Source organism: Dipodomys ordii, unplaced genomic scaffold, assembly GCF_000151885.1.
Source record: "Dipodomys ordii isolate 6190 unplaced genomic scaffold, Dord_2.0 Scaffold11, whole genome shotgun sequence".
NCBI lineage: Eukaryota > Metazoa > Chordata > Mammalia > Rodentia > Heteromyidae > Dipodomys > Dipodomys ordii.
Window position 1 is genome coordinate 6,900,092 of NW_012267227.1, and position 26,373 is coordinate 6,926,464.

General features: G+C 47.5%; 1 protein-coding gene across 1 annotated transcript in view; it reads left to right on the forward strand.

Annotated features, from left to right (window-relative positions):
• Window positions 1–25,200, forward strand: part of Myo1e (myosin IE) — a 136,201-nt gene extending 111,001 nt beyond the window's left edge. The window contains exons 19-27 of the mRNA XM_013009939.1: window positions 472–586; window positions 1,212–1,381; window positions 3,207–3,352; window positions 8,510–8,656; window positions 9,458–9,615; window positions 10,693–10,785; window positions 13,673–13,874; window positions 21,909–22,078; window positions 24,242–25,200. Coding sequence (XP_012865393.1) covers window positions 472–586; window positions 1,212–1,381; window positions 3,207–3,352; window positions 8,510–8,656; window positions 9,458–9,615; window positions 10,693–10,785; window positions 13,673–13,874; window positions 21,909–22,078; window positions 24,242–24,318 — 1,278 coding nt within the window. The 3' untranslated portion in view covers window positions 24,319–25,200. The remainder of the gene's footprint in view (window positions 1–471; window positions 587–1,211; window positions 1,382–3,206; window positions 3,353–8,509; window positions 8,657–9,457; window positions 9,616–10,692; window positions 10,786–13,672; window positions 13,875–21,908; window positions 22,079–24,241) is intronic.
• The last annotated feature ends 1,173 nt before the right edge of the window (window positions 25,201–26,373 follow it).

Below are 26,373 nucleotides of genomic sequence, written 5' to 3' on the forward strand. Positions count from 1 at the left end.
TATAAGAAGGAGCCACCAGCACCTGGCCAGGGACTATTACAACACACTCAGATGCAATCATATACCCTTACTTTTCGTTAAGAGAAAAAAAATATGTATGGAGTCAGATACTCGTGGGTCTAATCCTAGTTACTAAGGAGGCTGAGATAAGGAGAATCGGGAGGCTTGGGTAGGAAGGTTCGAGAGATTCCATACCCCCTCCCTACACACACCCCTTTCAACCCAGACCAGGGCATAGTGGCACATTTCCTGTCATCGCAGGCTACACTGCAGAATGAGACTGGCGGGGAAAGCATGGGGAGTCGATTTTGAAATGATCATAAATAATATGCCATCGTAATCGGGTTTTATGAGTCTGTTTCATGGGTCTATCAAGCTGCTTTTCATTCATGTCCTTGACATAACCACAATGCCCAGTGCTGATGCTAAGTCCGGTACACTGGCTCACGCCTCTTTTCTCTGTCTTCACAGTTATTTCTTCTAGAAGAGATGAGAGAGAGAAAGTATGATGGGTATGCCCGGGTAATACAGAAATCCTGGAGAAAATTCGTGGCCCGGAAGAAATATGTCCAAATGAGGGAAGAAGGTAATGTCAGTCATTTCGTTTTACTCGGTTAATGCATCTTATGATTAGGTTGCTGCAGCACCCATTTCATTGGACGTGTTAAGTCATATGCTCCTGCAAGGTGCTGGTGGCTCCTGCCTATAATCCTAACTATTGAGGAGGCCGAGATCTGCAGGATGCCGGTTCAAAGCCAACCCAGGCAGGAAAGTCTGTGAGACTTTTTTTTTTGGTCAGTCGTGGGGCTTGAACTCTGGGCCTGGGCGCTGTCCCTCAGCTCTTCAGCTCAAGGTTGGCGCTCTACCACTTGAGCCACAGCGCCACTTCCGGTTTTATTGGCAATAAGAGTCTCACGGACTTTCCTGCCAGGGCTGGCTTTGACTGTGAGACTCTTTACCTCCAATGAACCAGCAAAAAACAAACAAAACAAATCTGGAAGTGGAGTTGTGTCTCAAATGGTAAAGTCCTAGCCTTGAGCACAAAAGCTCAGGGACAGCCCCTGAGTTCAAGCCATAAGAATGGTGTGTGCATGTGTGCATACATGCGTGCACACACACACATATAAATTCATGTGCTAAATAGCACACATCATTTGGTGTTTCTTTGTGTATTTTCTTTCCTCTGCCCTTGCCTATTCTGGGAACTGCAGCCTCAGACCTATTGTTGAATAAGAAGGAGAGGAGGAGAAACAGCATTAACCGGAACTTCATCGGGGACTACATTGGAATGGAGGAACACCCAGAGCTCCAGCAGTTTGTGGGCAAGCGAGAGAAGATCGACTTTGCTGACACGGTCACCAAGTATGACAGGCGGTTCAAGGTATGTTCTGGCCACTTGCTCTGAGCCTCACCAACGCCATACATAACTTGCTGAGTATGGTGACTCATGCCTGTAATCCCAGCTACTCTGGAGGCAGAGATGGGCAAGATCAAAGTGTAAGGCCAGTCCAGACAGAATATTTATTTGCAGGTCCCAGTTCTGTGAGCAAACTGGCTCTGAGCTGTGTGGCTCATGCCTGAAATCCTAACTACCCAGAAAGCTGAGATCTGAGGACCACAGTTCAAAGTCGGCCCTCAGGTGACTCTTATCTCCTGTGCATCAGTGTTTGATCATTAGCCTCAAGGAAAATGTTGAGGGACAGGGCCTAGGCCCTGAATTCAAGATGCTTGTCATCCTAGCCACAAAGGAGAAGATAGGAAGACAAAAATGCAAGACACTGTTCAGAAAAGAAAATGTCAGGGGCTGGGAAGGTGGCTCAGTGGTAGAGCGCTTGCCTTGCATGCCTGAGGCCCTGGGTTCGATTCCTCAGCACCACATAAGCAAAAAGAAAAAAAGCCGGAAGTGGCTCAAGTGGTAGAGCGCTAGCCTTGAGCTGAAGAGCTGTGGGACAGCGCCCAGGCCCAGAATTCAGGCCCCACAACCGGACCAAAAAGAAAATGTCAAACAAGTGATGGAACACCTGTCTAGAAGCGCAGGCTCCTGAATTCAAACCCTAGAACTGCAGAAATAACACAATAAAACCCCTTCATGTTTGTACATAACCTGAAAACACAACAGCGTCATCCAAACTTTACAACAAAAACTCAATAACTTGTGGGTTTATTGTTCTGATTGTCAAAGCAGATCATGTTCATTCGATTTTAAAAAAACAAACCCCAGGTAAGCCAAAGGAAAAGCAAACAGAATCAACGGTGAACATGTTGTGTTTATCCTTCAGATCTTTTTTTCTCGTGCATTCATGTTTGCAAACTTAGTTTTACAAAAAGCAGGTTCCACATCACATTCTTGTATGTCCTGGATTTGTTTCAAAGGACTTTGCTATTCAACAAAATAGTTTGGTTTTTGTTTTTTGTCGGTCGTGGGGCTTGAACTCTGGGCTTGGGTGCTGTCCCTCAGCTCTTCAGCTCAAGACAAGCACTCTATACTACTTGAGCCACAGCGCCACTTCCAGTTTTCTGGTGGTTTATTGGAGATAAGAGTCTCACGGACTTTCCTGCCTGGGCTGGCTTTGAACCACAACCCTCAGATCTCAGCCACCTGAGTAGCTAGGATTACAGGCGTGAGCCACCAGCACCCAGCAATAAGTAGTTTATGATTACACAGGTCTTAATAATTGCCATCCTTTTCAACAATCTCACCCATCCTTCCCTCTCTCCCTCCCTCTTCTTAATTTTGTAGGATATATCACTGTAAGCTGTTTAGTATACCCACACAGTATTCCATTCAGTGAATGCTTTATTATTCTTTAAAACAACTTCTCATTAACCAGGTCTTATTTGATATCTTTCATTGTCCTTTTTTTGGATCAGAAAAAAAATGGAATAGATATTAATTTAATAAGAAATATTCTGCCGTAGGCATTTGCTTTTATTTATTTATTTTTTTAATGTCGGTCATAGGGCTTGAACTCTGGGCCTGAGCACTGTCCCTAAGATTTTTTTGCTCAAAGCTAGCACTCTACCACTTTGAGCCACATCGTCACTTCCGGTTTTTGAGTGGCTAATTGGAGACAAGAGTCTCACAGACTTTCCTGCCCAGATTGAACCGTGATCCTCAGATCTCAGCCTCCTGAGTAGCTAGGGTGACAGGCATGAGCCACTGGTTCCCCGGCTGAGCTACCGTCTTAAAATTCCTTTCATTCTAGAGTGTCAAGCGAGACCTGCTCCTCACCCCCAAGTGCATGTACTTGATTGGACGAGAAAAGGTCAAGCAAGGCCCAGATAAAGGCCTTGTGAAGGAGGTCCTGAAGCGGAAGATCGAGATGGAGCGAATCCTGTCGGTGTCCCTCAGGTGAGCAGGGACGGTGGTAGAGCTGGATGCTCTCAGCATTACTGTTCCGAACGCAGTGCATTTCCCCCTCACCCCGCCCCTCCACTTGGCAAAATCATGATGGAAGAGGATGGAATTTCCCTTCTCCTCAAAGAATGATGATGTCATAATTCCTGGGGGGTTTCCCCGCCATGAGAACCAGAATAAGATACCCAGAACAAGTCGTGGCTTGGTGTGGTGGCTCATGCTTGTAATCCCAGCTACTGGGAGATGTCAGTAGGAAGATCACATGATTCAATGGCAGTTTGGGCAAAAGCGTGAGACCCTAAATAAATAACGCAAAAACAGCCAGGGGCGTGGCTCGTGTGCTTCCCTCACAAGTGCAAGGCCCTGAGTTCAAATCCCAGGACTACCTCCTCTGACCAAAAAGAAAATCAGCTTCCATCTGGTGGGCTCCTCCAAGGCCCAGTGTCTCCTGAACATCTTAGAAATGGGCTTGTACAAACCGGGTCAGAGGATCTCGCTCTTACTGAAGTGGAAGCAAAGGATTCTGAGCCTTGTGTCCAGTCTCAGAGACTTAACTGCTTACCAGCAAAGGCAGGCAGTGGTGTCCAGGAGGGGAAGTTTTTAAGATCTCATTTCCTCTAGTGAGAAGAAATCCCATCTTACTGGGAAAAGCCCAGCATAGTAATACACACCTGTCGTCCCATCTCTAATGGCAAGTGTGAGGTAAAAGAGGATCATGGTATATAGGTTGTCTTGGGCAAAAAGAGCCAGACCCTATCCCCCACACTACTGGAGGTCTGACCCAAGTAGTAGAGCATCTAGTTAGCAAGTACAAAGCTCCAAGTTCAAATCCCAGGACCCAGTGATGTTCTGATCTCTGATGAACATGTCAGCTTGGAATCAGGATGGCTTTCAACTCTTCTTCACAAAACCTAAAAGCTCCAGCCAGGTGCTAGTGGCTCACGCCTGTCATCCTAGTTACTCAGGAGCCTGAGATCTGAGGATCATGGTTCAAAGCCAGCCCCAGTTAGGAAAGTCCCTGAGACTCTTATCTCCAGTTAACCACCAGAAAACTGGAAGTAGAGCTATGGGTCAATGTGGTAGAGTGCTAGCCTTGAGCAGAATCGCTCAGGGACAGCACCCAGGCCCTGAGTTCAAGCCGCATGACTGACCAAAAATAAAATCTAAGTTTCTAGGCTCTAGAGAAAGTGGGGATTTCCAGTGCTCAGGTTTCAGACTCACCAGGCTGGAATTCCTGCTCTGATTGATGTATAAAGAATAACAGATTTCAGCACGTCCATTCTTGCCTGTGTTTCCATGGCGTCTGATTGCTATCTGTTCCTAAGGTTTCCTACATAAAGAACCAGGCAGTGTCTGAAATGCTTGAATTATTTCCAACATGTCAACTCAGAGCTAGGTACCAGTGGCTCACGCCTGTCATCCTAGCTACTCAGGAGGCTGAGATCTGAGGATTGCAGTTCAAAGCCAGCCTGGGTAGGAAAGTCTGTGAGACTCTTCTCTCCAATTAAACACCAAAAAGCTGGAACTGGAGGTATGGTTGAAATGGTAGCGTACCAGCCTTGAGTGAGAAAGCAAAGGGACATTGCCTAGGCCTTAATTCCAAGCCCTAGTACCAACACACACATACCCCCTCAAAAACAACAACAAAAAAGCCCACGTGTAATCTTTGCATATGGTAGTTGTGTATGCTGCATATTAACACAAACTATTATTTCTTCCTTTCCTTCAAACGTCAGGTTAGGCCAAGTATCAGAAGCCAAATAAAGGGTCTGAACACGGTGGCTCATGCCTGTAATCGTAGCTACTTAGGAAGCAGAGATCTGGAGGATCATGGTTCAAGGCTGGCCAGGTGAAAAAGTTAACAAGACCCCATTTCAATGAACAACTGGGCAGGAGTTAGAACACGAATCCCCAATTCTCCCATGAAGCACTGGCAGGAAGATTGCAGTCCTGGCCAAAAAAAAAAGCACAAAATCCTATGTGGGAAACAGTAGCCTAAATCACAAAGGGCTGGAGGCCTGGCTCAAGTGGTTGAGCACCTGCCTCATAAGCATCAGGCCATTTACACCCCACGATTGCCTCCTGCCAAAGAATGCGCTTAGGAAAGAAACCAAAAGGGTGGTGATGTGTGCAAAATGGAGCCTGTCGTAGAAATGAATCGTGGCCACTGACAACTGAGTGTGGGCGCGGCACGAGGGAGGTGTGATTGTGTCTTGCACACTACCAACTCCTACCACCCAGACAGGTTTTTCTCAGTTGCCTCGTCCTCGGGAAAGGAAACAGCAACATCTGCATGGGTTGCCAAGAATGAACCAGCCTTCCCAGTAGCTGATTGGCTGGGTTGCCTTTACCTCATCGAATCTTCTAGTACAAAGCCATCAAACCTCGTCCTTGAGCTCCCCTCTCTCCTACAGCCCAAGATTTGTGGGTGCCCAGTGGCCCCCCAGCTCCTGATTCTCATGACGGAAGCATCCACAAGCAATTAGCCAGCAAGGCGTACATGTGCTAACTATTTGAAAGGGAGCATTTATCGGTCGCTTGTATGGATATGATAATGGCATTGTGGTTATTTTTGTACACATCCAGAGACCGCGTTTTAATGGTACCCCCTGAAATATTGAAGCATTAAATGATCTAATATTTATACATCACTTTAAAAAGAACCCAGTGATGGTATGGTGTTGAGGAGCGTGAGGAGGGGAGAGAGCATATAGAGAATTCACAGAACCTTCTGGAATATGGCTCGTTGCTCCTTCTGGACTACTGATTTGTTCTGTTCTGTTTTGTGCTGGTCATTGGGGCTTGAACTCGGAGCCTGGGCACTGTTCCTGAGCTGCTTTTGTGCAGGGCTAGCACTCTACCACTTGAGCCACAGCACCATTTCTGGCTATTTTGGGGTAGTTTAATGGAAGGAAGAGTCTCCTGGACTTTTTGCCCAGGCTGGCTTTGAACCATCATCCTCAGATCCCAGCATCCCAAGTAGCTAGGATTACATACAATGGGCCACCTGTGCCCAGCGGGGAATTTTTTTTTTTTTTCGGTCCAGTCGTGGGGCCTGAACTCTGGGCCTGGGCGCTGTCCCTCAGCTCTTCAGCTCAAGGCTAGTGCTCAACCACTTGAGCCACAGCGCCACTTCCGGCTGTTTTCTTTTTGCTTATGTGGTACTAGGAATCGAACTCAGGGCCTCATGCATGCAAGGCAAGTGCTCTACCACTGAGCCACCTTCCCAGTCCTGGAATTTTTTATTTTTTCTATGAAGATTCAAGAAAGTCAGAGTTCTATTTCCACATTGTCTTTCAGCTTCCTTTCCTCCCCCTCCCTTCCCCCCCCCACCCCCTGCCCCCAGAATGTACCCAGTGTTTTGTAACAAATGCTTTTGTGAAGCTGATCTATTCTTGGTGACAGGAGTAAAAGGAGATTTTTCTAGTGTGGTCGGCCATACCACAACAAACCACAAAGACACTGAATCAAGTCCAAGTTCCAAGCCAAACCAGAGGCCAGGGAAAGAATTTTTCAACACAAAGGACATTGTCAGACATCTGGGAGGGATTGTAGTTTGGGCCTATGAATTCGACAGAGGTGGAGGCCAAAGATAAGTCTGATTTTTTTTTTCCCTGTAGAATAAATAAATCTACAAGTTTTGAATCTATCCAGTTCCAGAACTTTAGGGCTGAGGGTACATACAGGGTTAAGCTGGAACCCCGGCTTGGCTGATGATTGGCTTCATCAAATTGCATGTCTGGGTCACTGAAGGGCGGAGTTTGGAAATTGATGGTTGACCTGGAAGTTTGGGCCAAGGGTTCATCATCTCAATCTGACAAAAATATTGAAGGAAAGGACACAAGATGGTAGAGCAAGAAGTAGAGAGCGTAGCAAGGAGAAAAGGCGAAGACCATTTACCTCTTGGGAATTTGGTGAATGGGTAGACCACCCTCCCCCCCCAAACGAGATGCCTTATCTCATATGAGGCCTGACCAGTCAGGAGAAGATGGCTAAAGAACAGATCAAAAAGGGCTGGGAATGTGGCTTAGTGGTAGAGTTGCTGGCCTAGCATGCATGAAGCCCTGGGTTCAATTCCTTAGTACTACATACACAGAAAAAGCCAGAAGTGGTGCTGTGGCTCTTATATCTTTTTAATGTTTATTTTATTTTTTTATTATTTTTTAAAGCAGATCCTAGGTTTTGAAGTCAGGGCCTGGGCTCTATCCCTGAGCTTTTTCCACTCGAGGTTAATGCTCTACCACTTGAGCCACAGTGCCACTTCTAGCTTTTTGATGGTTCATTGGAGATGAGAGTCTCAACAGTATCAAAATCTGACTTTGAACCACAGTCCTCAGCTCTCAGCCTCCTGAGTAGCTAGGATTACAGGCGTGAGCCGCCAGCACCCGGTTTTTATTTATTTATTTATTTATTTTTGTACATGTTGTATTTGAACTGTGATCCTTCCTATTTCCACCTCCCAAGCTGCTGGGGTTACAGGCGTGCACTACCACCTACCACCTCTGCCTTCAGTTCTTTTTTTTTTTTTTTTTGTCGTGGGGCTTGAACTCTGGGCCTGGGCGCTGTCCCTCAGCTCTTCAGCTCAAGCCGAGCGCTCTACCACTTGAGCTACAGCGCCACTTCCAGTTTTCTGGTGGTTTATTGGAGATAGGAGTCTCACGGTCTTTCCTGCCCGGGCTGGCTTTGAACCGCGATCCTCAGATCTCAGCCTCTTGAGTAGCTAGGATTATAGGCGTGAGCCACCAGTGCCCGGCTTGCCTTCAGTTCTTGATTTGAGAAATCTTGTTGAAGAAGGATTTTGATTCTGCTGTGGGTGGGCCGATGGCTTTCCTTTGAAAACTATTCCATCGAATTTATTGTGCAGTTCATTGGTGTGCATTTGGTTTTGAAAGATTTTGAAAAATAGAAGGGAAAGGAGAAAGAAAAAAACTCCCAAGGAGGGAGAAAGAAAGGACAGAAAAGCCACAGAAAGGCAAGCTAGTCCCGCAGTGTAGGAGTAAAACCAGCCACCACCATATGCCATGCTGTGCCTGGATAGCATTTAGAATATGTTCCTGGCATGCATGAGGTCCCGGGTTCAATGCCCAGCACCAAATAATGGTGACATTGTGAGGATGACGGAATAATTAAGTTTGTCTCCTCTCTCCACAGCACCATGCAAGATGACATTTTTATTCTCCATGAGCAAGAATACGACAGTTTGCTTGAATCTGTCTTCAAAACTGAATTCTTAAGCCTCTTAGCAAAGCGTTATGAGGAGAAGACTCAGAAGCAGCTACCTCTCAAATTCAGCAATACGTAAGTCGGGGTCCCAAACTTGTCAGTAAAATCGAGAGGGGCTTTGGGATCCTGCCCCGGGGTACAGTCTGAGAGGAGGGGAGGTGGGTGGGAAGGAATAGGTCTCACTGGCTTTCACGACTTTTACAAACCCTACCGTGGTGCCTCAGTTTCCCCAGTGGGATCTTAAGAGCCTTCTGAAGACTGCCCAGGTTGTTGGTCACATTTACATTTCTGCGAGGTGATGTATTTTCTCATTTATACAAAGCCACCCAAGTAAAACAGGGAAAAGTGGGATTCAGGGGGCTGGCTATTTGTTTGGGGCAGTAATAGGGTTTGAACTCTTGGCTTTGTACTTGTAAGGCCAGGAGTTGTATCACTGAGGTACACTCCACCCTCCCCTTTTATTTTGTCGGTTATGGGGCTTGAACTCTGGGCCTGGGCGCTGTCCCCCAGCTCTTCAGCTCAGGGCGATTGCTCTACCACTTGAGCCACAACACCATTTCCAGTTTTCTAGTGGTTAATTAAAGACTAAAGCCTGGGCTGGCTTTGAACCCTGATTGTCAAATCTCAGCCTCCTGAGTAGCTAGGATTACAGGCGTGAGCCACCAGCACCCAGCTTTGTTTTCATTTTTGTACATGTTGTATTTGAACCGTGATCCTTCCTATGTCCACCTCCCAAGTTGCTGGGGTTACAGGCATGCACTACCATATAGGCTTAGATTGTCTGGTCTGGATCCCTTTTAGTGTGTACTTGTAGCAGAGCTCTCTGAACTGTTTCCTTCTTTTCGAACTTAATTTCAATCCACGTGCTTGTTGCAGGCTTGAATTAAAGTTGAAAAAGGAGAACTGGGGTCCCTGGAGTGCGGGGGGCTCCCGGCAAGTGCAATTCCACCAAGGCTTCGGCGACCTGGCCATCCTGAAGCCCAGTAACAAAGTGCTGCAGGTCAGCATCGGACCTGGGCTGCCCAAAAACTCCCGTAAGTATTCTATGGGAACCACTGCCCCCGCGTGCTCAGACCCACTGCCCAAGCGGGCACCAGGAATGAGGAACGCGTGGCCCACCGTGTGTGGGAAATTTCACACTAACACAGTATCAAAGGAAATGGACAGAGCCAGGCACTGGTGCCACATGCCTGTAATCCCAGTTATTCAGGAGGCTGAGATTTGAGGATCATGGTTCAAAGCCAGTCCAGGTGGGAAAGTCCATGAGACTCTTATCTCTAATTAACCACCAAAAAGCCAAAAGTGAGCTATATCTCAAATGATAGAGCACTAGCTTTGAGCACAAAAGTTCATAGTGCCCAGGCCCTGAGTTCAAGCCTTAGGACGGGGTGGGGGTGGAGGGAGGCGGAGGGGATGATGGGACACATGAGTACACAGAAAAATCCAGAAGTGGAGCTGTGGCTCAAGTGGTAGAGTGCTAGTCTTGAGCCAAAGCAGCTCAGGGACAGTGCCCAGGCCCTGAGTTCAAGCCCAGGATTGGCCAATAAGAAAGAAAGAAATAAAGACATACACAAGGTCAAATTCCAGGGCTTTTTCTGTTTGTTTTTATTTCTTTTTTTTCATTTTTTAAATGTTATTTATCTTTTGTTTATGTGGTACTGAAGCATCGAACCCAAGGCATTCTGCAGGTTAGGCAAGCACTCTGCCCCTAAGCCACATTTCCAAGCCTCTCTTCCTATTTTTTTGTTTTTTGTCAGTCATGGGGCTTGAACTCTGGGCCTGGGCACTGTCCCTTGGCTCTTCAACTCAAGGCGAGCACTCTACCCCTTAAGCCACAGCACCACTTCCAGTTTCCTGGTGGTTAATTGGAGATTAACCTCTCCAGGCTGGCTTTGAACCGTGATCCTCAGATCTCAGCCTCCTGAATAGCTAGGATTACAGATGTGAGCCACTGGCACCCGGCTTCTTCCTATTTTTTTAAAATAAGCTTTTAGTTACTTATTAATTTCTTCATTTCTTTAGTGGGTGCGTGCATAAGTTGATATTGGCACTTGAGGAACCCATCAAATCCAGCTGCTATCCTAATGCTAGCTTGGTCTTGTTTATTTCAGGTCCTACCAGAAGGAACACCATCCAGTGCCGAGGGCGTCCTGGCCGGACTCAGACCGCCAACTACCCAATGAGGGCTGCGCCTCCTCCCCCGGGTAAGCCTGGGATTACTGCGTCTCCACCCACAGCTTCTGAAATATGTCTGGGAAGGAATGCAGTAGCCAATACGGGCACACATGTCAATCAGTCCCAGGTCAGCCAATCACATTGTCAGTCCACCATGAGTCATTATACTGCAGGCAACTCCTTTGGGGCCTCTGTTTACTAGGCCAGAGGCTGTGAGCCCTTTTTAAGATGCAGGATGCTGGCATGTAACCAACACCACCATGGTGATTCACAGCTAGGTAATCAGTTCAGAAATGAGTATATAAAGACACCTACTCCTAGACAAATAAGGTCCAGGAGACTTCCCCAAACAAAACTATACCTGTGAGAATTAGGAAATTGCTACAAAAGCATTTTTTGGCCCTTATTTCAGGGCGTTGCATTTGCTAGGCAAATGAGACACACAATCCATTTTGCTTTAGTTTAATAATTTTCGTTTTTCTCTTTTCCTTCATCCCCTCTCTTTCCTCCCTCCCCCCTCTCTCCCCCCTCTCTCCCCATCTCTTTCTCGATCCCTTTACCTTCCTTCCTTCCTTCCTTCCTTCCTTCCTTCCTTCCTTCCTTCCTTCCTTCCTTCCTCTCTCTCTCTTCTGCCAGCACTGCTCACCTGGTGCTCTACCACTTGAGTCATGCCTCCAGCCTGGATTTTTGCTGATTAATCATTCATGAAGTCTCAGCAGCTTTTTCTGCCAGGGATGGCTTTAGACCTTGATTCTCCTGATCTTGGCCTTCTGAGTAGTTAGGATTATTTAGCTTGGGGTGAGCCACCAGTACATGGCTTCTTCCCTTTGCCTTTATCCACGAGAAAAATGGAAAGATGGTAGAAGCCAGAAGAAGCAGGGTTTGTGTTATGTTACTTGTCAGTACTGGCCAGGACCACCTGGATGGAACATTCCTTGCTTTCAGCTACTTTGGCCCAAGTAATCTCAGGCCAAATTAGGCCACAGTACATCTGACCTTGATCATGGTCCCAAATCTCCGCAAATGACCATTTCTTCCCAAGCCCCAGGAACAACTCCCCCAATCTATCAAATCAGCCCTTTTTGAACTATGCAAAAAAAAAAAGAAAAACCAGGATTTTTAATCTCTTTGGTTAAAAAAAAAATCCTAGGTCATGCCAAACCACACGTTTGCAAACATACAATAATAACAAAAAAAAGTTCACAGAACAATGAAATTGTAAAAGCACACAAAACACAAGCCAAAATTTTTATTGTTAGAGTCAAGAGGCATAAAATATATCTGTCTAGCTGCCATGAGCATTTCTACAAGCTCATTTTGTTTTTCATTTCTGAACTCATTTAGGTGACTGAGTCTCCAACAGCACATACATGGTATGGCCTGTCCCTGAACCCCACTTTAAGCCTTTCATTCTGACAGGAAAACTTCCCTCCACCCCCCCCACCTCCCCGCCTTCCAGATCTCACTTGCTGTATAACAGACATTTGCTTCAAGTATTTAGCTCTTGGTCTGGGAAGGTGGCTCAGGGGTAGAATGCTTGCCTAGCACACATGAAGCCCTGGGTTCGATTCCTCAGTACCACATAAACAGAAAAAAGCCAGAAGTGGCGCTGTGGCTCAAGTGGTAGAGTGTTAGCCTTGAGCCAAAGAAGCTCAGGGACAGTGCCCAGGCCCTGAGTTCAAGCCCCAGGCCTGGCAAATACAAGGATTTAGTTCTGATCAGGCCTCAGGGTCACTGGGTAGAAGCAGGGGGGAGAGAGTCGGGAGGGAGGGAGGAAGGGGAAGAGGAAGAGAGGAGAGAGAGGAGTGAAAGAAAGAAACTTTTGAAGGCTGAGAAAACTGTCCTTCAAAGTAGGACTAAGATCCCCAACTCATAATCTCACCATCACTTAGCAGCTTTGGAGCTCTGTGATCTCAACTTTAAAAATCACAAAAAAAGATGCTTCGTCTGGCTTGACCCAACCTGGTAGCCACGTTTCAGCGTGGAAGTGACCTCTACATTCCAACAGAGCCAAGTTGCTGCCAAAGGCATCGAGACCCACTCCGTGAAAATGAAAGTACACAACCAGGCTCCGGTGGCTCACGCCTGTAATCCAAGCTGCTCAGGAGGCTGAGATCTGAGCAGCTTGAGTCAGTGAGACTCTTACCTCCAAGGACCCAGCAGAAAACCAGAAGTGGTGCTGTGCCTCACAGTGGTAGAGCACCAGCCTTGAGCAGAAAAGCTCAGGGACAGTGCTCAGTTCCTGAGTTCAAGCCCCTGCCTGCCCATTTGAGGCCAAGCCCCAGATAGGAAGCATATGCCCAGCTAGCCCCAAGATCTCTTTCCTTGACTGTGGGCTTTGAAACCCAGACATTGGAGGATCCTATTGTCAAATTTAACCATGCCTTGAGACACGTCCTAGGAAATTTATGATGTGTGATTAGCCCTACCACCACCACCACCACCACCACCACCATCATCATCATCATCATCATCATCATCATCATCATCATCGTCATCATCGTCAGTTCTATGCACTTACCCCTTAGGTGTAAACATTCTCCCCTGCCCCCCCCCCCGCCCTTCCAACATGAGGACCAAAACTCAATTATCTTAACTAGTTTTCCTCATTGGCTGGCACTCTACCACCTGAGTCACACCTCCCACCCTTAGGGTTAGTTATTTGGTTTGTTGTTGTTGTTATCTGAGACCAGTACTCAAACTTGGAAGTGCATACAATCTGATTTCTCACTTTTACCCCAGGGAAGTTGGAGGGAAAAATAAAATAATACCACAGCTCCACTACGGTATGGTATATTCGCTGTGATCCCTTCCATTTTTCAGATGGAGAAACCGAGGGACAGAGAAGTTAAATGACTTGCCCGAGGCATTTTGGCCTCATAGAATTGAAGGTGTATTCTCCCTTCTGCCCTCCAGGATCTCACCAAAATGGCATCATCAAAAACCAATTTGTGCCACAACCCCACGCCCCTGGGAACCAAAGGTCCAATCAGAGAAGCCTGTACACCTCCATGGCCCGCCCACCTCTGCCCCGGCAGCAGTCCACAGGCTCAGACCGCGTGTCCCAGACGCTGGAGAGCCTGGATTTCCTCAAGGTGCCAGACCAAGGTGCTGCTGGGTAAGATAAGACTCAAGTAGGTAAAACCACACTCCAACTCTCATCAGAGCATTGCGGGTTCAGGGGTGACGTGGCTGTTGATTCCAGGCATTTGTAATGATGCAGCCAACCACACGCCCCATTTCATTGTCCAGAGAGGGTCTTGCATGGAGATTCCAGAAGGAGGCAGTCTTCTGAGCCTGACATTGAGTGACTCCAGGGCCTTTGTTGCTGAGTGACATGATTGGGGACTAGCAGTATTTTGCTGGAAGAAAGTTAGGCTTGCTTTGTGTTGGTATTCGTACCTGTGTCTGAGGTGTAGTGATGCATCAGCTCCAAGAGTGTCAGCAGCGTGAAGAATCATGCCCCAGTCTCCCATGACACAGCTGTGTGCAGAATCTAGATCTTCATAGCTTCCACAGGAGAGCCTCTGCTTTTCTAGAAAAGAAAATTGGGAATGGTGAGGCAGGCTTTGTAGCCTAAGGAAGCAAAGGCTTCTGGGAGCCTGTCTACACTGGGGGTGCCTGTAGAATCGCAGATTAGCCATGACCTGGGATCTCAGCTTCCTGAGTAGCTAGGATTATAGGCGTGAGCCACCAGTGCCTGGCAATGGTACTTGGTCTAGACTATTCCATTGGCTGTAGCTTGATGGTGATGGTAATGATGGTGGTGATGATGATGGTGATGATGATAATCGTGGTGAGATATGATCTCCAGTGGTTGATCTCTAGACACTTTTAAAGAACTTCCTTAAGATCCATCAGGAGCCTGAGCTCCTGAGTTCAATCTCCAGCACCACAAAAATAAGAAAAATAAAAATAAACCCTTCCAGCTGGCCGCAGGTGGCTCACGCCTATAATCCTAGCTACTCAGGAGGCTGAGATCTGAGGATGGTGGTTAGAAGCCAGCCAGGGCAGAAAAGTCCCTGTGAGACTCTTAGCTCCAATTAATCACTGAAAAACCAGAAATGGCGCTGTGGCTCGAGTGGTAATGGGCTAGCCTTGAGCACAAAGAGGCTCAGGGACAGTGCCCAGGCCCTGAGTTCAAGCCCCACAACTGACACAAACACACAAATATATATATATATATATATAGTCCTTTCTGCTCTGCATGGTTGCAGGTCTGTTGAACCCAGCAATGCTGGCCCCAGCCCTTTTTCCCCCTCCCTCTGTCTGTGTCCCAAAGCGTAGAGGTGCAGGAAGCTTGTATGCAAACCAGGCCCGCTGTGAAACCACAGCTTTCAGCTTTCAGCTTGGTGGGGGGGGGGGGGGGAATCACAGGTTTTCCTCTGTCCTCAAGGCCACAGGGCCTGGCGGAGCCATGCCATGTTCTTTCCCACTGTTCCTTTCCCCCTCACAAGCGACCATCAGCAGCAGAGTGTGTGCCACCCTTGTTGGGTCCCTCGTCTTTGTCTTCAGTCCTTTCTCTTTTGCATCCTCAGGGTTTTGAACTCAAGCCTCACACCGGCTAGGCAGCAGACACTCTGTCACTTGAGCCAATCTTTCCTCTCCCCCCTCTCCTGAAATAATAATAACGGTGACTCCAGCTCAAGAAATTATCTGCTCTCTTTTCCTCCCCCCCCCCACCCCCAGGGGTATAGGGATTGAAAATCATGGTGTGGACCCGTGCTCAATTTGTTTGTTCCCTGGTGCTCCACCCACTGAACCATGCCTCCCACTCAGCCCCTAGTCCTCTAACTCCAGGGCATACCCAAGAATTCCCCTTTCTCTTCCTGATCTTAGCCAATGCTGAGCACCTTTGGAAGAAGCCCAGCAAATGAAGATGCACCTGCCAGGCCGTGGACAAGGCCCTGAGCGTTGGCACTGCTCAGCTGGGCAGAGGTCACTCCGGGAGTCACACGCCTGGCTCCTAGGCTCCATTGGAGATTCCTGGCCAAGGCAGGAGATGTCTGCCCTGTCTGCTGGCTTCCTGAGTGCTTGGGTTTTGGCTAGCCAACCCAGCTTCTCAGCCTGCTTTGTAGACTTGCACACGGGCCAGATGGGAGCAGCCGGCAGCCCAAAGTAGGCAAGTGGAGAAACACCCTGTCTTATCCAGGACTGTTCTCTTCCAGCCCCCCCCCCCCGACACCATTCCCTGGCTGTCACCTTTAGCCATGGAGATGGGGTTGGCACCTGTACAATCATCCCCCAGTCACTAGTTTTCCTGTCTGTTCTCTGTCGTTGTTGTCATTGAATGTCTGTACTTGAATAGCTGTGAGAACCCTCCCTTCTTCTGCACACATTTGCTGGGGCAGCTGTTTCTTAAGAAGGCTCTGAGGTACGCACAGTTACGCCTGCCTGCCATCCTGGCTACTTGGGAGAACTGCAGTTTGAGGCCAGCGTGGGCACCATGTTCCTGACACCTCGCATTTCTACAAACGAGCCGGGCGGGAGGGTGCACGTCTGTGATCACAGACACCCGGGAGGCACAAGGAGGAGGAGGATTGCAGGCCAAGGCTGGCTCAAAGGGAGAAATGAAAAAGGAAGACCCTAAAATAAGTAACACAAAAAGGACTGAGAGCATGGTTGACGTGGCAGAGTGTCTGCCTAGCACGTCAAGTTCAAAGCCCAGTAACTGCCAAGAAAAAAAAAAAAGGAGAAAGTTGGACCAAAGGGATGATTTTTTTTTCCTAATTATTTTCTTGGGTCTTGAACTCAGGGCCTGGGAGCTGTCCCCGATTACTCAAGGCTTTACTACGTTGAGCTACAGCTCCATTTCTGGTTTTTCTGGTGATTCCTTGGAAATAAGAGTCTTGTTGACTTTCCTGCCTGGGCTGGCTTTGAACCAGGATCCTCAGATCTCAGTCTCCTGAGTAGTTAGGATTACAGGCGTGAGCCACTAGCGCCCAGCTAATTATTGACTTTCTAAAACACATAAAGGTGAAAGAAAAAAAAAGGTTTCAAATGTGGCCAGGGACCTTGGCTCTAGCATTTCAGGAGCCCTGTAGTGATCTGAATTTAATAGCTTCTCCTTTTTGCCAAGGAAATCGATTTATATTTCCTTCATGGGGTGTTTTTGGAATCTACCAGCATTTTGGGTATCCTGAGCTTGTCTATTTTCCATAAATATGAAGGTCCCTATTTAGATCAAAGTTTCAAATTGTCACCTGCAGAATGTACACATCTATAAAAAGCATTCCCAGTCTTTACTTCCTAGGCTTTTTAAACCCTGAGACTTAATCTTTCTTTCTCCTTTCTCTCAAAGGAGTTTCCTTTATAGATGTATTTAGCAGAAGCACTCGTTTTTCTTTTTGGATCATGTAACATGGATAAAAATCAAATGGTATAATTAGCGCCTCAAGTTAATTCAGGAAAGTCATCAGTTGATTTGAGGTTCAGCTGATGTAGTTTTTGGAGAGAGCATGAAGTCATTGCTAAATTAATCGCCACCCATCAACAGCCTTTCACCCTTGGATTAAGATATTTGTGCCCACGGTCTCTATAAGCCATGAGTTCAGTTCCACTCTCCAAACTGCACTAAGAGACTGGAGGTGGAAGTATTGGCTTTTAATCCTTTACTAAAGCTTTTGGTCAGTCAAATTCAAGGCCAGGAACAGTGGCGCATGACTATAATCCCAGCTACTTGGGAGATACAGAGATAGGAGCATAGGAGTTTGAAGCTGATCCAGAGAATAAAAGTCAGTGCTCATCTTGAATCCCTAGCTCCTCAGGAGGCTGCCATAGGAGTATCAAGGTTCAAAGCCAACCCAGGCAGAAAAGTCCTTGAAGCTCACCTCCAATTAACCAGCAGAAAGCGAGGCTCTGAGGTGTGGCTCAGGTGGTAGAGTGCCAACTGAGCAGTCAAACCAAGAGAGGCATCAGGGCCTGAGTTCAAAATTCCAATCACACATCACACATCACACATCACACACACACACACACACGCACACACACACAGAGTCTGATCCAGATTAAAGATCCATCCTGCTTTTATAGGTCATTCTCTTAGAGGTTTCTTGTTTTCCATAAAACCCAGGTCAGTCCCATTCATGGTAGGATAGCTTCAGGCAATTCTATATAATTCTATAATCCTAGCAACTCAGGAGGCTGAGATTGGAGGATCACAGTTCAAAGCCAGCCTGGGCAGGAAAATCTGTGAGACTCTTCTGTCCAAAGAACCACCCAAAAAAGCCAGAAGTGGAGCTTGTGGCTCAAGTGGGAGAGGGCTAGCATTGAGTGAATGAAAAGCTCAGGGACAGCACACAGGCCTTGAATTCAAGCCCCAGAAGTGGCACTAAATCAATCAATCAAAACAAATCCAGAGAAAGATAGAGCCACGTGCTGTGGCCGGATTTCTCCCCCACGCCCAGAAGCATAAATGGATACAAAACGTAAACGCTGCCAATGGCTCGTGTCAAGATTCTTCTCATGGAGTCATATTTTCAGAAGGCTTAAGATTTCCAGCCAGTGTCCAATAGCAATATTTCTACACGAACACGCAGCCATAACCTGGTCTGGGCTGAGTCAAAGTCTTGGAATTGCTGGCATGCATTTCTCCTCATTTCCAGTAACATTTAGAGATGGAGCCTTTTGGAACCCAGTGTATTTTTCCAAGTCAGGGAAAGAAAATGCCATTATTTTCCCTCTTGGAGTTTCAAGACATAAATTTCCCCACTGCGGGACAAAGCAATGATATTTGAAAACTCCATCCTCTCTGATCTCCCCGGCCTGGAGTCCACATAGCCACCCAGGAGCCATGGGAACCGCCCAGAAGTTGGCCAGGGCTAGGTGTGGGTCTGGTTTGTTGGTCTCCTTCTGTTTTACTCATCCCGTATTTACTGTGGGATGCCTCTAGCTTGCCCTTTAATGTTCCCGCCCACCCTCCGTGGATTCATGTGTATCACAGGAATAATGATAATACCCAGGTTCTGGTGGCTCATGCCTGTAATCCCAGCTGAGATTTGAAGGATCAAGGTTTGATGCTGGGCAGAAAAGTCTCTGAGACTCCACTATCAATCAACCAATAAAATGTCAGACTGGAGATGGTGGCTTGAGTGGTAGAATGCCAGCTATCAGTAAGCCAGCTAAATGAGAGCCAATAGCCTGGAGTCGAAGCCCTGGTATTAAGAACCCCCCTTCCCCCCAAAAAAAAGAAGTACTCAGATTTCTAATGAGTCACAGGCAATTTGAATTCTTTTCAAAGGGGGTCGCCTGAGGGTCCATTTTTCTTCCTGGCTTTTGGCATCTTGTGAGATTCCATAGCTGTCCAAGAGGTCTCAAATGTCCATTGAAAAACCTCACAATCGTCGAAAAGAATCTCTAGGCCTTCTGGTAGCCCATAATTCAGGACTTATGGCAGTACACTGCCAATTGTTGTTTGGGGGGGGGGTGTCTTAGAAGGTAGTCCCGGATGGCAGATACACACCATAGCATCCACAAGTGGGGGTGTGGCTCAAATGGTTAAGCACCAGCCATGAGCAAGTAAACTGGGTGAGCAGGAGGCTGCCAAAAAACAATTTTTTAAATTAGCTAAAGGCACACTATGAATATTTATTATTACCTTGATGTGCAATAGTGCTCGTTCAATTGCAACTTTGCATGACTTTTTACATTTTATACTTGAATAGGTATCTGTAATCTGAGGTGGTTTCGTGGTGATGTTCACATCTATGCTTAGAACTCTGAATAGTTTCACCCCCTCCACCGATCTTAGGACACAAGTTGCTGCAAGTTTGAAGTATCATCTTGCCAGCTGGGCTGAGCGGGTTCTCATCCATTGGCACAAGGGTCTCAAGTGTTTGTGCAAAGCCTATAATCCCCCCTTTATCAGGCCAGGTGGGCCACCTGGGCTGTGTGCTTCTGGGGGCTCAAAGACCTCATTCATTCATTCTTGACAGGTCACTTGACGGTGTTCTTCGCTCACTCATTACACAGGATCGCCCTCTAGCGGCAGTGATGGAGATTGCATAACTTAGCATGTTGGCCAGTGATCCACGCATAGGAAATGCCAGGAACCTTCCTCACACACTTCCCCAGAAGTTGCAAAGGTTTAGTGCAGTAGTCGCCCCCACTCTTCTCCCCCCCACACACAAAAAAAAATACTGGTACACAGCCAGCCCAGCTGAAGAGTGGCTGTCATGTCATCCAGCCCTATCCAGGGACTTCCCAGAAGAGTGTCAGGCGTAGCCTGGTTCAGAGAGGCAGGGTACCCAGGAGAGAGAACAGATTTCAAGCCGGCAGTCCCTCTCTGCAGTCAATGGGAACCCAATTCTGGTACAATCGGTGGAGCTTGGCCACCTGCATCAAACCAGTCTGTGGCTGTCCCCCTCGGCTCACCCCACTCTGTCTAAAGCTCCTGGGGTTTCTCCTCACGCCCAGCTTCACAGTGCTTAACCATCTCTTCCCTTCTCCATTGAACCGAGAGATAGAAGTGACCAGATTGGCCCTCTATGGCTCCAATTCCAGCTTTGGGGTGATGATGAATCTCATGGACTTTTCCTACTAAGGATTATAGCCGTGAGCCACCGTATATGCTCCAGAATTTATCATAAGGGGTTGTTTTCTTGATTTTTTTGAATTTTCTGATCTTTCTCTTGAACTTCTCGTGTCTAGTACATAGAAACAAGCTGTTCTATTATCTGTATATTGTCTTATAGAACTGGCTTGTTAATAGCTTTTGTTGGGCTTTTTTTTTTTTTTTAAACCAGTGGTGTCTTTGCAGAAGCATTTCCTGCCTGTATTCACTTTCTCCCTTCTTCACTCTGGAGGTCTTTTGTTTGCTTTGTGTCTAGCCCCAGCCACTTTCTACCATAGCATTGGAACAAAAGGGGTTTCCTTCTCCAGCTCGGTCTGAGGGAGCTGGAGAAGCTGCAGGGGAAGTTGACCGTGTGGTCTCTGGGAGCCGGAGCCATACTGGACAGGGACTTGGTGAGACATGTGGTTTTGATCTCGGAAATGCTGGTAAGAGGATGGTCAGGTGGAAAGTGAACTGTCTGAGGCTGAGCTTGAACAGGTGCAGCTGGGAGGAGGCGGGGGAAGATGGAAGACAGTGCAGGGGAATGTGGCCATGACTCAGGGTTTGCATGGCAGAGGTGCATTTCCTCGTCTGCCCACTGGGTGTCGCCCTCTCTCCCTCCCAGCAGGACACCTTCAGTACCAAAGCCTCTCTGCTCTCAGACCCACCCACCCAGACCTTCTAGCTGGGAAGTCACATGACTTCTGGTAGCCCCAGCTAATTCTCCTTCACCAAACATTGCTCCTGATATATAGGGGATTAATCATACCAGCGGGCACTCGTCTGGCTGAGAAGGGCAGAAGTGATGTCACCCTCATAATCCACAGGGTGTACTACCCCCAGAGGTATGGGAGCTGGAGAAGACTTGGGGTTTGGTCCCTTCTGGGGGGACTGAGGGGGAGGGGGCAGAGCCTGGGCTGCAGAGTCCCCCGCTCTTTGCTGGAGCTAGTGCTTCTAACTTTCCACTTGATCTCAATTCATCCATCAGCCCCCAAGGAGCATTTGGCCATGACAGGATTCTAGAAGTACTGAGCTGTGGTTTCTTGTTCGTCCCAGAACAAAGAACTGAGGAAGATTCCTTTCTACTTGTGACCGGCGCCCCACATCAACTGCCAGCCCAACCCCTTTTTGAAGCCATCTTTATTTTTGTCCGTTGTGGGGCCTTAACTCTGGGCCTGGGCGCTGTCCCTCAGCTCTTCAAGCTCAAGGCAAGTGCTCTACCACTTGAGCACCACTTCCAGTTTTCTGGTGGCTAGCTGGAGATCAGAGTCTCACAGACTTTCCTGCCTGGACTGGCCTTGAACTGCGATCCTCAGATCTCAGCCTCCTGAGTAGCTAGGATTACAGGTGTGAGCCACCAGCACTGACTCTTGACAATTAACCACCAGGAAACTAGACGTGGCACTGTGGCTCAAAGTGGTAAAGCACTGGCCTTGAGCAAAAAATGCTCAGCTGAGTTGAAGTCCCATGATTGACACAAAAATGTTTGAGAGCGTCCTGGGCTTCGAAGGGCAGAAGTAGATTTGAACTTCATGAGGACACGGCTGTAACCCACTATAGGATTAAGGCCCATGTCTCATCTGCTTTGTTTTCTCTCTGCAGTGTTCGGAGACAGACGACCAGTCGGCCTACCCCAGCAGGGGGCAGACCCAAGCCCCAGCCCAAGCCCAAACCTCAGGTGCCCCAGTGCAAGGCTTTGTATGCCTACGACGCTCAGGATACGGATGAGCTCAGCTTCAATGCCAATGACGTCATTGACATTATCAAAGAAGGTAAGCGCAAGGCCAGGGCAGCCTCTCCAGCCTTTTGTCTTCATGGTGGCAAAATGGCTGCAGAGGTCCAGGCCATCATAGCAACTATTGCTGAACTCTTTATCTGGAATTTCCTTAGACAACAGATACAAGTTTCAAGTCAACAGATCATCATAAAAATTGTAAAGATGTACTCAACATGAAGGTGGACGAGGTTTCTCTTAGGCATGTGAGGTTAGGAGTACATCTTGACCAAAATATCACGACTTTCCCCTCTCATCTTTCTTAGCCCATCCTTTCCCTCAAGTGACATGGCTCCATTTTCACGTGTGGAACTTGAATATCATGGCTGTCTTCACCCACCTTTCCCTCTTCTCCCCCACAAACATGTGGTTTTTGGCTTTCTGTTAGTTGCTCAGAGGAGTTAAACCACTGGAATCCTCCCTACGTGTAGCATGCTTCAGTCAACTTGTTGGTGTATATGTGCATAGGATGATGCCCTATCTTTTCACATTTAGAACTTAGAACTCACTTCCACAAATGAGAGAAAAGACGTACCATTTGTCTCATTGAGCCTGATTTATGTCTCTTAATTTTTCTAGGCCCATCCATTTCCATGCAAATCACAGACTTATGTGATTTATATCCATTTCCTTAATCCATTCATCCATGGTGGGGAATCTGGATAGTTGGCTATGGTGGAGGACTTTTTCTGCCCAGGCTGGTTTTGAACTGCAATCCACAAGTCCTAGATTATAGATGTGAACCATTTGGACACCCAGCTTGAACACAAGTCTTGTCAGTCGTGGGGCTTGAACTCTAGGCCTGGGTGCTGCGCCTCGGCTCTTCAGCTCAAGGCTCATGCTCTACCACACTTGAGCCACAGTGCCACTTCCGGCCTTTTCAGCTTATGTGGTGCTGAGGAATCGAACCCAGGGCCTCATGCATGTGAGGCAAGCACTCTACTGCTGAGCCACCTTCCCAGACCCTGGACACAAGTCTTGTGTCATTCTGATTGGCTAAAGCCACCCATCTCTGAACTCATCTCTGCAGCAAGAGTTAGACCTGTCAGGGATTGCCCTAAGAAAGTGAACCTGAGGTTTACACGCCCCCCCCAACCCCCATTCTTATAGCTTCCTCATAATGGAAAGAGGCAGCGCCAGGAAGGAAATCTATGATGTGGTTCGTGGGCTTGGTTGGCTAAGTGCTTTATTAGTTATTTTGAGAAAAAGCAATGGCTTTCACCTCTGATCCCAGCTACCTAAGAGGCAGAGATCAGGAAGACTGCAGCCATCCTGCGACCACAATCCTCCTTGCCTAGCCCTCCCCAAAGTATTGCTTTTTTTTTTTCCAATTTGCCTAGAAATAAGTTTTATGACCATCAATATGGTTTTTATCAGAAGCAAAGTGCTAAACCTTAAAACTGTGGCATGGGTGCACACAGAGACCGATGCATTTTCATTCAAATGGCAAAGGACAATTTTGTGTGTGCCACGGTTGGGGCTTGAACTCTTGAGCCTGGGCTGACTTGGAACCATGATCCTGTGATCTCAGCCTCCAGGGTAGTGGAGCTACAGCTGCCCAGCCACACAATTGTATCTTTAGCTCATACACAAAGCCTCAAAAGGTAACCAAAGATGGTAGTGCATGCCTGCAATCTCAACATTCAGATTGAGGCAGGAGATTGTCAGTTCAGGGCCTAGCCTGGGTCACATAGAAAAGCCCTATCTTACCAGCTGTCCCTGGCAGACTACACCCACATTAGAGGGATCCCAGGCAGCACCCCAAAGGCAGATCTGAGTACTGGTGTTTTTGTGTCTGCCATGGTGATAGGTTCTCCTTGCGAAGTTCTTTTCTATTTGTCGGTTGTGGGGCTTGAACTCCGGGCCTGGGCACTGTCCCTCAGCTCTTCAGCTCAAGGCGAGCACTATCACTTGAGCCACAGCACCACTTCCGGTTTTCTGGTTCATTGAAGAGTCTCACCGACTTTCTTGCCTGGGCTGGCTTTGAACCGTGATCTTCAGATCTCAGCCTCCTGAGTAGCTTAGGATTACAGGCATGAGCCACTAGCACCCAGCTTCAAAGAACTTTTCTAATAACCAAACCTAGAAGGGAAAAAGAAAGGTGTCTGGGGCGTAGAGCAGAGCGTGTGTGGCTCACCTGCATGCACCTTCTCCCCCGCAGATCCATCCGGCTGGTGGACCGGCCGACTGCGTGGCAAACAAGGCCTCTTCCCCAACAATTACGTGACCAAGATCTGAGGCACCCAGAGACTCCAGCAAGAGACAGAGGTGCTCCAGATGCAGACTTGAGAGCATTTGGTGGGGGACTCTCCCCACCCCAACTCTTCTGATCCACAGTGAGCAATTACTTACTTCTCCAAGGCCTGGAACCATTCTACCACCTTCCCCTAAGAAGACATGGAGAACTGTGGCTTCCGGACTAGGGAGCTGTCACTCGTAAGTGACCCAAAAGGATTAAAAGCAGCCTGGTTGTAGGAACCAGCAGGGCAAAGCAGCACAAGGTTTCCTAAGATTTATTTATTGTATTTAAACCCGGTGAATGGGAAGAGAGGGAAGGCTCTCCGACCAGTGCCTGGAGTTGAAGAGCACATTTCTTTCCTCTTATTTCTTTTCCCTCCCCTCCCACCCCCAATAACATTCCTATCTGCATCTTCCCTCAGGGAGGGCTGGGTGAGAATGGACACTCACCACCTCAAGGTCAAGGGTAGGCTGGCTTACCTGTGCCAGGGGGCGGGGCTGGGAGCCTTGCGGTATCTCTGGGTCTTCGATTGGAATTTGGCTGGCCCATGTTGGTTTCTGTTTGTCTGTGTGTGTCATGCTGTACTGCTATTACAAGAAGGATCTTTCTTTGCTCAAGCTGTACATTTATAAAAAGATTATACTGTATGTGTGTGTATATATATAAATATAAGAAAATCAGATGATAGAAATGTGTATGAATGTATTCAGTATTCCACTGTACTCATTCCCAAAGGTAAGGTTTCATGCCATATCTCCCACCCAGGTACTTACTGAAACCCCCACTCCTTTCCAGCTCAGTCCCAACAGACCCTTTCCCTGGGAGGTCTTTCTTTTTTCCCTAGGACCACCCCCTACCTCCTAAATGAATAAAGAAATCAATGACCATCCAATTCTGCCCTCTTGTTTGTTGTGGGTGATAACCGTGTCCTTCCACTAAGGCATACATTCCTCACTTGGCTGGGAAGGTGGCTCAGTGGTAGAGCGCTTGCCTTGCATGCATGAGGCCCTGGGTTCGATTCCTCAGCACCACATAAGCAGAAAAGGCAGGAAGTGGTGCTGTGGCTCAAATGGTAGGGCGCTTGCCTTGAGCTGAAGAGCTGAAGAACAGCGCCCAGACCCAGAGTTCAGGCCCCATGACTGACACCCAAAAAAAAAAAAAAAATACTTAAGAGAATAGTAGCCTTAGAAAAAGACACTCAAAAACAGAAATTATAGGAATACACCCTACTACAGGAATAGATTAGTAAAAACAAGAGGAAAAAAAACCACATGCACATGCACACACGCACACGCGTGCGTACACACACACACAAAGACAGAAAATACAGTATCGTTCTCAATAGAAACATTAATTAATGCATCCAGTAATCAGCAGGCTCAACTCTCCAATTAAAAGATATAGAGGCCAGGCACCAGTGGCTCACACCTATAATCCTAGCTATTCAGGAGGCTGAGATCTGAGCATCTATAGTTCAAAGCCAGCCCAGGCAGAAAAGTCCCCTGGAAGCTCTTATCTCCAATTAATCACCAGAAAACTGGAAGTAGCACTGTGGCGCAAAGTAGTAGAGCACTGGCCTTGTGCAAAAAGAGCTGAGAGACAGCACTTAGGCCCAGAGTTCAAGCCCATGACCAACAAAACAAAGATGTAGAACAGCAGCCTGAATTTAAAAATCTCACTGGGCTAGGAATATGGCTTAGTGGTAGAACGCTTGCCTAGCATGCATGAAGTCCTGGGTTTTGTTCCTCAGTACCACATAAACAGAAAAAGCCAGAAGTGGCACTGTGGCTCAATTGGTAGATTGCTAGCCTTGAGCCTAAGAAGCTCAGGGACAGTGCCCAGGCACTGAGTTCAAGCCCTAGGACTGGCCAAAAAAAAAAAAGTCTTACTAACAAAAATGATAGACAGTTGCTGGTGGCTCACACCTGTAATTCTAGCTACTTAGGAGACTGAGATCTGAGGATCACAGTTTGAAGCCAGCCTCGGTAAGAAAGTCCATGAGAAAACCAGAAATGGAGCCATGGCTCAAAGTGGTAGAGCACTAGCCTTCAGTG